This window comes from Neomonachus schauinslandi, chromosome 10, assembly GCF_002201575.2.
Source record: "Neomonachus schauinslandi chromosome 10, ASM220157v2, whole genome shotgun sequence".
In the NCBI taxonomy this organism is placed as follows: Eukaryota; Metazoa; Chordata; class Mammalia; order Carnivora; family Phocidae; genus Neomonachus; species Neomonachus schauinslandi.
The window spans coordinates 80,630,295-80,643,954 of NC_058412.1; the positions used below are offsets into that span (position 1 = coordinate 80,630,295).

Sequence of the window (13,660 nt, forward strand, 5' to 3'; positions counted from 1 at the left end):
CCAACCTAAGCAGAAGGCCTAAGCACAGATCTGAGACTTGAGTGCCTCAGAGAATGGAGTCCTCCTCACTTTGGATGACCTCAGGGAACCGTCCTCTGTCTTTGGGGCTCTTCCTTTGCCTCTTTCCTGTCTGCAGCCCTCCCCGGCTCCTTCCCCTTAACCAAAGACAGTGCCCCTCTGCCCAGTGGAGGCTGATTCCCTCCCCACCTAACTCTAGTGCAAACCTCTCGGCGGGCCTGTAGGGTGCGCAAGGAGCAGCACCGAGCACCCGGGGACCGGCAGGTCCCTTGGACACCGCCCACCGCCCAGGGGCTCCCGAAACTCGCGGCTGGCGGCTGGGACCACAGTCGACCTCTGCGCAAGGGCGAGGCGCCGGATTTTCCAGCTGCCTGCCGTCGCGCCCGCGATCGAGCGGCTCCCGGAACTCAGAGGCGGGCGCCCAGGTGGAGGAGTCCATATCCCTGGCACTCTGCGAGGGGCGCCCCAGACCAGGAGCACCCCGGAGCCAAAGGGCCCGAAACCGGGCCTACTCCCCACCGAGGAACACCGCAAACTTGGGGGGGTTCCCGGCCCCCAGCCCCTCCCTGGGAGAAAACCCCGACGAGGAGCATCTCTGATTGGAGCATCCCAGACCCGGGACGGTCCGCGGGACGGAGCAGCGCCCCTCCTAGCACTGCGGATACGAAGCTGCGTGCGCCCCCACAGCCTCCGCGGCTGCCAGACGCCTTTTCTTTCTACTTATTCTCTGTTCCTTTTCTCTCTCTCTCTCTCTCTCTCTTTCCCCAACCTTCTCTAGTTGCCTTCTCACTTTATTCACACTTGCGGCTCCTCTCGTTCCTTTCGTGTTTCCCAGTGCTAGGGAGGCAGCGGATTGCTGTTTCTCACCTGCTTTTGGAACTCCTACCTCCGTCGTCGCGACCAGAGTGGAGGAGGGACTGCTGCCCCCGCCCAGTCTCGGGGGACTCCCCTCTGAAGGTAAGGAGCGGCGCCCCGCTGCCAGCCGCACCCCCTCCCCACTGCCCTCTGCCGCCAGCCCGCCAGGTCAGGGGCAACCCGGCCTCTGCGCAGGGGTTCTGAAAACAAGATCGGTTAAGAATGTGTGCCCTTATGTGCACAGATCTTCCTCCACTTATGATGGGAGTAGTTCTGAAAAACGCAACCTAAGTTGAAAATAGTCACTACTGGAACATGCATTTAATACACCTAACCTCCTGAACATCATAGCTTAGCCCAGCCTACCTTGAAGGTGCTCAGAACACTTACATTAAACTTCAGTTGGGCAAAATCCTTTAACACGACGCCTAATTCATAATAAACTGTTGAGTATCTCGTTTAATTGATGGAATAATATACTGAAAGGGAGAAACAGAATGGTTGCATGGGTACAGAGTGGTTGTAAGCGTATCTGTTGTTCACCGTCATGATCTTCAGGCAGACCCGGAGTTGCGGCTAGTGGGGATCATAGGGCATATCACTAGCCTGGGAAAAAATCCAAATTCAAAATCCAAAGTATGGTTTCCACTTGAATGTGTATCTCTTTTGCACCATCAATCAAAAAATCGTAACTGGAGCCATCAGAAATAGGGGCTGCGTATGTGTACGTATACATGCAGATATGTATATACATCTGTGTATATCTAGTTTTCAATATTGAGTGTGTATATATATATGTTCATGTGTCTGTATATATACACACATATATGTGCACACACACACACACACACATGAATAATTGGTGAGCCAACATCATTGACTTTCCCTGATAGTATAATTTCAGAGGCTAAAACTTGCCAATATTTCTTTTTTTCTGAAAAAGTGAGAACAGCTAAAATAATTGGTAGTTTTTACTAATTAAGCACTTGTCTGACATGGTGTAGAAAACTTTTAGATGCATTATTTTCACTTAATCTTCCTGTAGGCCAAATGAAGTAGGCATTATCATTATGCTTAATAAAGGGAGGAGAATCAAAGCACAGAGATGTTTAGGAATTTATCCAAGGGCATCCAGCTTACTAATAGATCACAGATTCACACCAAAATTTCTCTGATTCCAAAACCTTTGCTTTTAATTCCAGGTGCTTCCAGGAGTTAGAACCCCAAGCAAGTTGCATTGCAGTTATGAGACAAACTAATGACTGGGTGATCCCAGTCAGGTCTAGACACCTGAGGTTATGGTATTAATTTCACCCTCTTCCCTTGTTCTCTTCTTGGCAACCTCAGCAAGCACTCATTTGGTGCTATGCAGTGCTGGGATCTGGGGCACACTTCTCAACCTGAGGGCCTTGAATGGCTTGGGGGGTGTAAATTTGGGAGACTCTGGGTGTGCGCAGGTTCTGGGACAAGGCAACTGCTCCCCCCCCCCCCCCCCGCATAAAAACACACACAAAGGCTATGAACAAGTGGTCTGGGAACACAGGGTCCCTGCCCTCAGGGAGCTCCCAGGGAGTGGGGATGGATCCAGGAATAATGGGAATGCAGTGTGGCGCAGGTGTGGACAAAGGCTGTTCGGGGCACTGGCAGTCAGAGTGTTTCCTTGAGAAGGGAACCATACAGCCAGGCTGTAAGGACTGCAGGGACCCCGCAGTTAGAAGCGAGAAGGTTCGGGGAGCAAGACTAGCACATGCACAGGAGGAGGTGGGGGAGGCATCAAGGTACCAACACATATCTGTGTGACAGGGACTCTGAAGTCGGAATGATGTTCCTGGCCTTGCAGATGAAAAACCTAATTCAGTGTAAATTCTGCTTTCCTTAAGAGCGGAAGCATGTGTGTGTGTGTGCACGCCCCTGATGTGTGTTTTATGTCCAAGATCATTTTTTCCTCTTTGCATTGGTAGTTTTATCATCTCAATTGGTGAGTGAAACAGGCATCGAACACTGTAGAGAGGGAATTATTTTAAAAATCACTGGTGTTAAGATTTTCATCAAGGCAGTTTATCTTAGGAGGTGCTCGATTGTGTTTTGCTGGTAAGAGTGACTTACACTGAGGCAATCTACATTGATTCATGTGTCAGTCAGTGTCACTCTCAACAATCTGGACCGGTTCACCTGGTCTGGTCCCAGCTGCCTTAGCAGAAAGGACTTTGAAGTAGCCTCACAACTCTGGGTCTCTGTGAATTACTTTTTTTTTTTTTTAAGAGGATGGTCACTTTGCTCAGGGTGTGGTCTATAAACAGGGCAGGTGGGCGGACCAGGGGCTCAGGAGATGAGCATTCAGACAGTCTGCAGGGGCCTGGACTGTCCCACCTCGGGGGTCAGAGAGAACAGTTGGCTTGTATCTGACCAACACCCCAGGTCACACAATTTTTCATTTAGAGAAAACATCATGCCACTTGGTGATTTAGGGGAAGTTTGTGAGTGTTCTTTGTATGTGTGTGTATGTGTGTGCGTGCACATACATATTTACATATATACATGCATATGTATCTACAGATACTTAATAGCTCTTAAATAGTAACTTGTTGTTAAATATATATACTTATGATATATTAAATTTACTTTTAGGTATACAAATAAGTCCCCTAGATTAGTGTCTCCCTACCTTGGTTGCATATTAGAATCACCTGGGAGATTTGTAGCAATCAGGATGTCCAGGCGGTACCTCAGGTGTCTGGCTGGGGACCGAGGCATTATTATTATTATTATTATTTAAGCTCCAGGGGAGAATGAGTGCCCTGGACTTCACATTAGTTGTTAAAACATATTTTCCAAGATGTCATGATTTAAGAAGCACTTCAGAGGTAAGATTATGTGGATGTTACAGTGGATCAGATGATCGACTAAGACACCAAACTGTATCTATTTAATGAATTGAATGAATTCACCAATTCAGCAAATAATAAACAAACATAAAACAAAGTATATCAGTTAGGGATAAGTGCTATGAATGGAAAAACAAAGCACAGTGGAAAAGGGGAGAGTGGTGTGTGTGTGTGTGTGTGTGTGTCCGTGTGCACACACACGTGCTTGCGTACACACACAGGCGTGCGTGCATTTGCGTCCAAGGGGTCCTGCTGTTAGATTTCCGCAGAGCGCTTGCAGAGGGCCCGTACGTGATAACTATGCTGTCAGCACACTGAAAGGAAAAGCAGGACTCTTTAATTATAGAGAAGTAATTAGCTGCTCTTTGAGAAAAATAAGGTGAGTTAGACCTATCTTCATACCAAGCAAGAAAATTAATTGTTAATGGATAAAGCAATTTTAATGTAAAAAAAAAAAAACCCTAAGCCATAAAAATGAAGAAAGTATACCTTGAGTATATATCTGACCCCTGAGGGGAAAGGAATGTTCAACATAAAAGTAATGGAAAAATCACAAAGGAAAAGCATGGTGGGCTTGACTGCATAACTATAACGTCTCCCATATGTGAAAACAGCAAAAGAGGAATTTGAAGGTAAACTCAACAAATTGAAAAAAAAACATTAAAATATCTAAGAACTGGACCAAAGGTATAAAAAGATAGTTCATACAGACGGGAATAAAATAGCTAAAAACTACATGCTTAATATTCTGCCTTATTTATACCAGTAGAAATGCAGGTTTAAAAAAGCCATGAGACACCATTACCAATTTGAAGAGCGAATTACATTTAAAGAATTTGAACGCCTAATGCTTATGTGGGTGTGGTAGATGGATATTATCTTGCACATTGAGGAGTATGAATTATTATATTTCTGGAATGCGGTTTGATAGTATATGTTAATCATGTTTAAAATGTATTCTTGCCATTGTCGTAACACCAAGAAAATAATGAGAAAGGTAGATAAATAACTAACATTGAAGTGATACTTTTATGCACTGGATACTTTGCAATAGAAACTCACAAAACCTTCACATCACTTCTGGGAGGTAGTGTTGTTACTCTCTTTCCTGGATAAAGAAACTGAAGAGCAGGGAGGGTAAGTGAATTGCCCAGAATTATTCAGCTGGTAAAGAGTAAGATGAGGATTCAAATCCACCCAGTCTGGCACCAGAGGCCGTGATCCAAAAACTAATCTGTACCACCTAACACAAGAAGATAGTCGTGGGGTTATTTTGTGATAAAATATATCTTATAGATTGTAATAGACCCATATCGAGGGATATATAGAGCAGTTAAGATGATGTTAACAAAGAGATCTTTGTGACTCAGGAAAGTGCTCGTTGATTAAGTGGAAAATGCAGGATGTGAACATTTTTGAAGATTTTAATTATTTGAAAATCATGAAGAAAAAGTACAAGGAAACATGTTAAAGTATTATGCATATTGAGATCATTTTTTTTCTTTTCAATCTTCATTTTATAATGTCCTATATTGGGCATTTAATACTTTAGAAATCAAAAACAATTTTTTTAAAAAGAAAGAAAGGAAGAAAGAAAGAGCAAGAAAAATTTAAAAATTATGGATAGGAAAAAAATCAATATCAAACATAACACTAAAAAAAAAACCCAAATTCCTTCATGAAAGAAATTTAATATTTATATTCTCCTATATATATCTTATTAATACTTACTAAGGTATCTGTGACACTTGCCAGAATAACTTTTCTTTTGGAAATGAGCTCCATTATTTAATACCTAATCTTTTAAATCCATAATAAGTACATTAAAATTTATATATATACACACACAGAGCAGTGCCAATATCAGCTAATTTGGGATCTTAACATGTTTCATATTGAAACTCAGAGGTAACTCATCAGAATGCTGGATTATTTCATAGAAACTTTATCTCTCAGTAGACCTTGAAAATTAACAAAAACCCAAACCAAGAAAAAAACAGCAGTGCCCTTTACAAGGCTGTGTCAACCTTAGCCAGAGGAAACAGTACTTTTCATTCTATCTGAGGTAAGAGAATAGATAGTTAATAATAAATGTGTGTATATGTGCGTGGGTGGGGGGTTGATTTCAAACCATAGAACCATAGAAATATTCTAATTTGGTTATGAACAGTTGGTACTTTCCATATGTACTTAACTCTTTTATCTTTACTTTATTGATTGTTATCTCTTGGAAATTACAGCAGATGCTTTGTGATGTTATTCATAAAGATTGATGGAAATGGTTTGACAACTTAGCCGTTAAACTTCATCCAGGATTTGGGCATTAACAGTCTTTTTTTTTTTTTTTTTTTTTCAGTATGGGAGGTGAGTGGCAGTTGGTAACAGAATTATCTGGGACTGAGAGGCTAGCATGCATCCAGAAAGCCTTCGTTACATTAGTTCATCTAATCACTCAATAATTTTGATGATAGGCCTTGTTACTGATCTCCATTTTTGTAATGAGCAAATAGGATCTGAGACTTTTAAGTAACTTGCCTAAGATTGCACAGCTAGTCAAGGCTCTAGCTGGAAAGCCAGCCCAGGTTTGTATGCACCAGAAAACAAGCTCTTCCATCGTGTTGTGCTCCCTCCACCCAGTGGAGCTCACTGTGTGCTATGCACGGAACATGGGATTGCTTATGAAATATTCACACTCGGTGTCAGAGACCCACTGCCACTTTCTCCCATTTTACTCTCTAAATCTGTAATTCATAGGCTAAAGTATGTATTGGAGTAGGATTGAAATTCAACACAGTTTTGAGTCCATGTAGATTAGGCATTTGGAGTGTAGGAAACTCCTGCTTTCTCTGTTTCCCTAAAATAAATGCACGTGGGCATGTGTGTGTAAATACACACACACACACATCCATACACCTATTCCTCTGTAACAAGTATTAGTGCTTACTCTGTGCTGGGCATTGTTCTGGACTCTAGTGGTACAATAATGAACAAAATAGACTCAGTTCCTAACTTATGAAAAACTTAGTTCTGAAGAAGGAAGATGGATATTTAAAAATTCAAGCCACAAATGAAGATCATGATGAGCATTTTGGTGTGATGAGAGAAAAAAGGACACACACAGACACACACACACACACACACACACACCCTTACATGGGCAGACCTGCCACACATATCTCGGTGCGTCACAGGCTGTCTATTCATAGAACAGTAGATTTTCTGGAAATATTTTTGTCCTCAATTTTGACCTTTGAGGTAAGGTTTAGTAGACCAGGCTTGAAATACAGCAGACTTTCTTGTATTAAAAAATTGCATTCTTAGGCATTTCTTTCTGGATGCTGAAATTCATTACCTTGAAATTTTATGAATTCTGTGTGGCTGAAAGTTCTGAGAATGCTTGGTGAGTATATTAAGGGATATGAAAACTTACTGCACTGATTTTTTAAAAATCTGTATGCCAGAAGATTTTTAAAAATCTCCTTCCTGATACAGGTATACATTTATTTGCAAGTTTTGGCTAAACCCTTCTTACTCTGTTTTCCAGAGAAACCACTGGAAGCAGAATCCTCAAGATGCATCGTATAGAACTACTCTTGACACTTTTGGCACTTACGTTTACAAGCACCTCAGGTAAGTGAATATAATCATTCACAAGCATACTTCATGGGTCCTCTAGAGGGAATATCAAGGTTTCACTTCTTTATGTGGAGGTGGCTATTGAAGATGCTGAATTCATTAAAATTAGTGGTTTTAGATTTTATTTGAAAGTTACCAACCATTTGGTGTCCCTGGCATAGAGAATAAAAGTTTCATAGAAATGAAATCAAGGGGCGCCTGGGTGGCTCAGTCGGTTGAGGGCTGTCTTTGGTTCAGGTCATCATCCCGGGGTCCTGGGATCGAGCCCCGCATCAGGCTCCCTGCTCAGCGGAGAGCCTGCTTCTCCTTCTCCCTCCCCCTCTGTCTGCCTCTCTGCCTACTTGTGCTTTCTCTCTATCTCTTTGTCAAATAAATAAATAAAATCTTCAAAAAAAAAAAAAGAAATCAAGTAAAGAATCATATGGGATTACTGAAAAGGAAAAGATTTAGTCCTCTGAGTTTATGCAGAGAAAACAGGATTGTATCTGGAAACAAATTACATTTGTCTGAGATGAAAATCTGCTTTATGTTATTTAAAACTGAAGAGTTCAAGGCCATCTTTATTATTGATTTTTAGCAAGTTTTACACACATTCTTTTTCTCCCAACATGAAGGCCAAGATTCATCTCATTATTTAGGTAGTGAAGACAGTGAGTGGGAATGCCTTACAGGTCTTGAGGGAAGTATTTGAGTTAGAAGGAATACATAAGAAAGACTGCATAGACTGGGCAAAACAAGTAGGCTTTATATCAGGTGGCAGGTACCAGTTTTAACTGATTAGCAGTGATGGCTTGGAGACTTTTATCGAGAAGAATTCCGTGGCTTCATCAGGATCCTTTGGAGAAGAGATTCATGACTGATTAGCAAGGTTCTCCTTGTGCTTTGGAGGAGAAGGTGGGAACACAAGTATTGATTTGCCTTGATCTGTTAATTAGGAGAGAGTAACACATAAGCCCATATCCCCTACTTTGAGAATTACTGCTGAAGAGAGAGGGAATTTAAGTTATTGATACTTTCAAATAATTCCAGTCCAATGTTTACTTAAGTGGGCCCATTTTTGTTGAGATCCAGACAGTGCAATACTACCCAGATATTAAAGGAAGGAGGTAGATCTGCTCCTCTTGATGCCAGATGACTAATCTTTTAGAAACTGCAGGGTGAAAAAGCAAGGCACAGGGAAGTGTGCACTGTGGGTACCCTGCTCTGTAGACACACACTAATAACCTTGCCCCCAAGTTACAGCAAAACATATTTCAGGCTCAAAACTAGTCACACAGCCCATTCTATAAGGTGACTAAGGTCCCAGCTCTTTGTCCTTTTAGGTATCTGAAGAGCACCCTTTATAAAGGGTTCACTCTGGGTAAATATGACAATATTCTACATGAGGATTCATTTAACCTAGTAGCTGTTGAATGACAGTATCCTATTTATTATCTGAACTCAAGACATTTCCAAACACAGACATCATTCCAAAGGGTCTAGGTTGTTGACCCTGTTGGATTCTTACTCTCTGTTCATGTAGGAATGGGAGTTCTTGCTCTGGGCAGTCCATACACCTTGAATTCCGCTCACTTTTTTTTTTTTCAATCAAAAACAATTTCTAATCAACAAAGCCTATAGTGTGAAGCATAAGAAAGATTAGGTAGCTGAAGCCATTAACTGCCAGGGGAGCGTGAACTTTCAACTCCAACCATCTACCCCTGGAGAGTCTGTAAGCCAGGTTAGGTTTCTACAAATGGTAAGTCCTCCCCCAAAGAAATGGTGAGGCACAGGTGTTTATAGAAGTGTTCTTTTAAAGAGTGGCCGAAACCTAGAAATAACCCGTATGTTCAAAACCCATGGAACGGATAATTGTCAAATATGAACACAACTGGATGTACATAACTATGAGAAAAAGAACAAATCACTGCTTCATGCAGCAACATGTCTGCCTATCAGAGACATGATGATTTAGGAAAGAATCTAGGCAGAAGAGCACAGACTGTAGGATTTGTGTCCTTTGTTTAATGTATATTACATCCCTGAAATGGGAAAATAAGTGAAATTGTTTTTGACATGCCATCCTTTTGGATGTCAATTAAAACTAACACCAACCACTTACACATGTATCACACCTTCTATGTTGAAGTGGTGAAATGTAAAATGGAGTTTCTATAACAACCACCAAACACAAGGTTGGTATTCATTAACACTTGTACTTTGAGGTAGATTCGACATCCATGTTTTCAAAAAATACTTCTACCATTTGAGCCACTTCCTCTTTACATTGTGGTTAACAACATCGAGTTAAAACCAGACAGTTGCTTTGAGAAATAGACCCTAACTATAGAGAAGACCATGCCCTCAGAGAAATGCTCTACTTAATTTAAGGATTATCATTCTCAAAATTCAGTTAAAGGGCACTGTTGGTGGGAATGCAAATTTGTGCAGCTACTGCAGAAAACAGCATGGAGGTTCCTCAAAAAGTTACAAATAGAAAGACCGTACGATTCAGTAATTTCACTACTGGGTATTTATCCAAAGAAAACAAAAACACTAATTTGAAAAGGTACATGCACCCCTATGTTTATTGCAGCATTATTTATAACGGCCAAATATGGAAGCAACCCAAGTGTCCATTCATAGATGGATGGATAAAGATGATGTGGTGGATATATATACACACAATAAAATATTACTCAACCACAAAAAAGAATAAGATCTTGCCACTTGGGACAGCATGGATGGACCTAAATTAGGGCATTATGCTAAGTAAAATAAGTCAGAAAGAGAAAGACAAATATCATATAATTTTGCCTATATGTGGAATCTAAAAAACAAAACAAATAAATAAACAAACAAATGCAGACTCCTAAAATACAAAGAACACATTGGTGGTTGCCAGAAGGGAGGTAGGGAGATGAGTGAAATACATAAAGGGGATTAAAAGTACAAATTTCCAGTTAGTTATAAAATAAATAAATCACAGGGATGAAAATTATAGCATAGGGAGTATGGTCAATAATATTGAAATAACATTGTATGGTGACAGATGGTAACTACACGTATCATGGTGAGCACTGTGTAGTGTATAGAATTGTTGAATCAATATGTTGTACACCTGAAGCTAATATAACACTGTATGTTAATTATACTTGAATAAAATAAAAGGGCATGCTGGAGCCGCTGGAGAACAGGATATGGAAAGGGTCCATGAGGGCTGACTTTGAACTATCAGAAGTTCAAAAGGAGGGGAATGATGACCCTGTCAGCTGAAAAGATCAGATAAATTTCTGAAGACAGAGTATCTGGGCTGATTGAGAAAGAGGGAGGGAAGGAGGGAGGGAGAGAGCGAGCTTGCAAGAGCACTCAAGGAGGGAAGTAACAGATACCCAGATTTGGAGTGATATTGTATTAATCAATTCTTGTTGGTCTACGTGGTAACCCAGAGAGATAATGAACTCACACACACTCTAAGCTACATAGGAGCACCTTAACCATCCCTAGGCCTGTCCAGGGAATGGTCAGGTAAACTGATTGAGAGCACACTTCTGGTGAGACAGGGGAGGAACTCTGAGGCCTCTAGATTTCTTGTTTCCATTTCCATGGAGACTCCCCAGCTAGGGATGTTTTGGGGTAGGTGTGGCAACACGGTGACCTCTGTGGCTTTCATTAGGAGGAATCTGTAATGTGTAACTTCTTCTTTGAAAAGATTTCACTGCATTTATCTGTCCTCTAGCTATGGTCGGTTAAGTTTTGGTTGTGTCCTGTTTGGTAAAGGTGTTGGAAATGTTGTCTACATTTATGCCCTGAGAGTGTCCTAGTGTTGGAAAGATTGACTTTCTGTCTCTTAGTGTTGGAAAGATTGACCCTTTTTAAAATGAGAACTCACAAGACTGAGACATTGAGATTGCTCAGGACTTTCTTACTCACCTGGCTTATTTGCCTCATGCGTTAGGAAAGAAAACATTTACCTTTGTCATTCTGTTTTTATTTTTCTTTTACTTTGCTAATCTTATGAAGAAACCTGTACTTCACGTTTTAACATCACCGCAGTCAGAGGGGAGCCTTTCTATCTGAGATATTGCTCATCAGCATCTGAGCCCAAGAATGAAACAGCCATCATAAAATGGTACAAGAGCAGTCGATCACAGGGGCGCATTGAGCTAAACTCAAGCAGTTCACCCAGAATTTCTCTGCACGATTATGTTTTGGAGTTTTGGCCAGTTGAGTTGGAGGACAGTGGATCTTACTTTTTCCAGATGGGGTGAGTATAGCTTCTCTTTGTGTCAGTATATTTCATAGCACTCTTGGACTTAGTTCAGCAAATCAGATATACAGCATCTGAAAGGATAATCCATGCATTAGGCTCTCCTACAACATGCAATAAATACTTCATTATGGAAAAATTAAATATTTGCCCTTGTGTTTATCTTCTTAGTGATCTTAACAAAAGATTACCTTAATATCTCTTTTGGGGGATCCTTACCAAAGATAAGTGGGTACCAAATGAAATTCATTTTAAAATTCAGCTGCTCCTATTGTGTAGAGTTGTTGGTCAAATTGGATAAGTGAAGACTCCATAATGAACATGTGGTGAAGGGGGGCAACGTCAGCTTCCTGGGTGGCATCCTCAGGCTGGGGCGAGGGGTCAGAACTGGTGTAGACTCATCCCGGTCCAGTTTTCCGGGGTTTGTTGAGTATCAGGTGGTAGTGTGAGTGAAGGATGTGTGGGTCTTGCAGCCAATCACAGACCTACAGCCAGGGGCAGTGAGAGACAAGAGCCCAGAAAAGGCTTTGCACGACTTTCATGGGACAGACCCCTATAGTCTATGCCAGGACACTCATCATCAAGAGTCCAAGAGTCATAAGTTCTTTGAAATGAGAAAAACCAACTGAATGTTTCCGTGATTATCACTGAACTAGGTTCTCTTTATACTTTATTTGGTGAGCTGGGAAGGAGCAACTGGGACAAGCGATGTTCTATGTGATGGATTATTAGTCTTGATGACATGGTGTTTATCTGGCCCATTTGTGGTGCTGGGTATGTACTTGCCTCTGCATGTGAGTATGTGTGTAGTTTTCTAGAGATCTGAGGCTGACCTGTGAAAGATAGCTGGGGGCCAGGTGAGGGGAGCGGTGGTGGTGTGCTCTCAGATGTAGTAGATTTCTGGGGTGGGTCCTGATCATTATCAACAGTGCTATTGAGAGCAGAGTGAGATAATCGCGGTGAAACCTTGTTATCACTCATGTGGTTTTGCACAAAATGAGGTCATTTTGGTTTGTTTCTATACATAGGAACCCCCAGGAGTCAGAAAGAAATTCAAGAACTCTTTTCCTGTTGTTTGTTTTGACCAGTGAATTTTATGTGTAGGTCACAACTGGGTCTTTTCACACTAATGTAGAATGAATACTCGCAAATGGGGTAAAAAAAAAAAAATCTTCCTAGTCCTGATTGAATAAAGGCATGATTTAAATGCAGGAAGTACCCCAGACAGGGCAGGAAGAGCACATTGAGGGGAAGAGTCAGTTATCCACAAACATCGCTTGGAGACAGAAGGGACAGAAGGCATTAACTGTCTCTCTGATACGGAGGGTGGAGAACACAGCCTGGATTAGGAAGGAAGAGTGGAAGCATCAAATAGAGACAGGCTGTCGGAGAAGTGTGGAAAACTAGGAAGACGATCAGACAGGGCAGGAAAAACAAGGTGGCTCAATGGCTGTGGTGATGAACTTTGAAAGGTGCTGGAGGCTGACGAATAATGTGAGACTAATGTGATGGAATGAGGAGAGGCCTTGACAGTGGTTTTGGGAAAAGCAGTGGGCAGGGTGCAGCACCTGGGTGGCTCAGTCAGTTGAGCTGAGCATCCGCCTTTGGGTTTGGTCGTGATCCTGGGGTCCTGGGATCGGGCTCTGCATCAGGCTCCCTGGAGCAGGGAGTCTGCTTCTCCCTCTCCCCCAGCTTGTGGTCACTCTCTCTCTCTCAAATAAATACATAAAATCTTAAAAAAAAGAAAACCAATGGGAATCTACACAGGTTGTTTTGGACACCCAGGGGCATTGAAGTTGGGGATTTCTTCAAATTTGGGTCACTGGTGAACAGTATCTTGTGTGTGTGTGTACGTGTGTGTGTGTGTGCACAGATTTAGGTGACCAAGCCTCTGTAATTTCATGTGGAATCCATCCATTAGAACCATAATCCTTTCATTTTTCAGGAGCCCTCTGCTAATAATCAAAGGCCTCTGGAGACTGATACTTGAATCCTGAAGTCAGATCAAATTTTAAGG

General features: G+C 41.7%; 1 protein-coding gene across 1 annotated transcript in view; it reads left to right on the forward strand.

Annotated features, from left to right (window-relative positions):
- Positions 1 to 7,315: 7,315 nt before the first annotated feature.
- IL18R1 (interleukin 18 receptor 1) overlaps positions 7,316 to 13,660 on the forward strand; it is a 28,083-nt gene continuing 21,738 nt past the window's right edge. The window contains exons 1-2 of the mRNA XM_021680288.1: positions 7,316 to 7,388; positions 11,397 to 11,640. Of these exons, the coding sequence (XP_021535963.1) occupies positions 7,331 to 7,388; positions 11,397 to 11,640 (302 nt within the window). The 5' untranslated portion in view covers positions 7,316 to 7,330. The remainder of the gene's footprint in view (positions 7,389 to 11,396; positions 11,641 to 13,660) is intronic.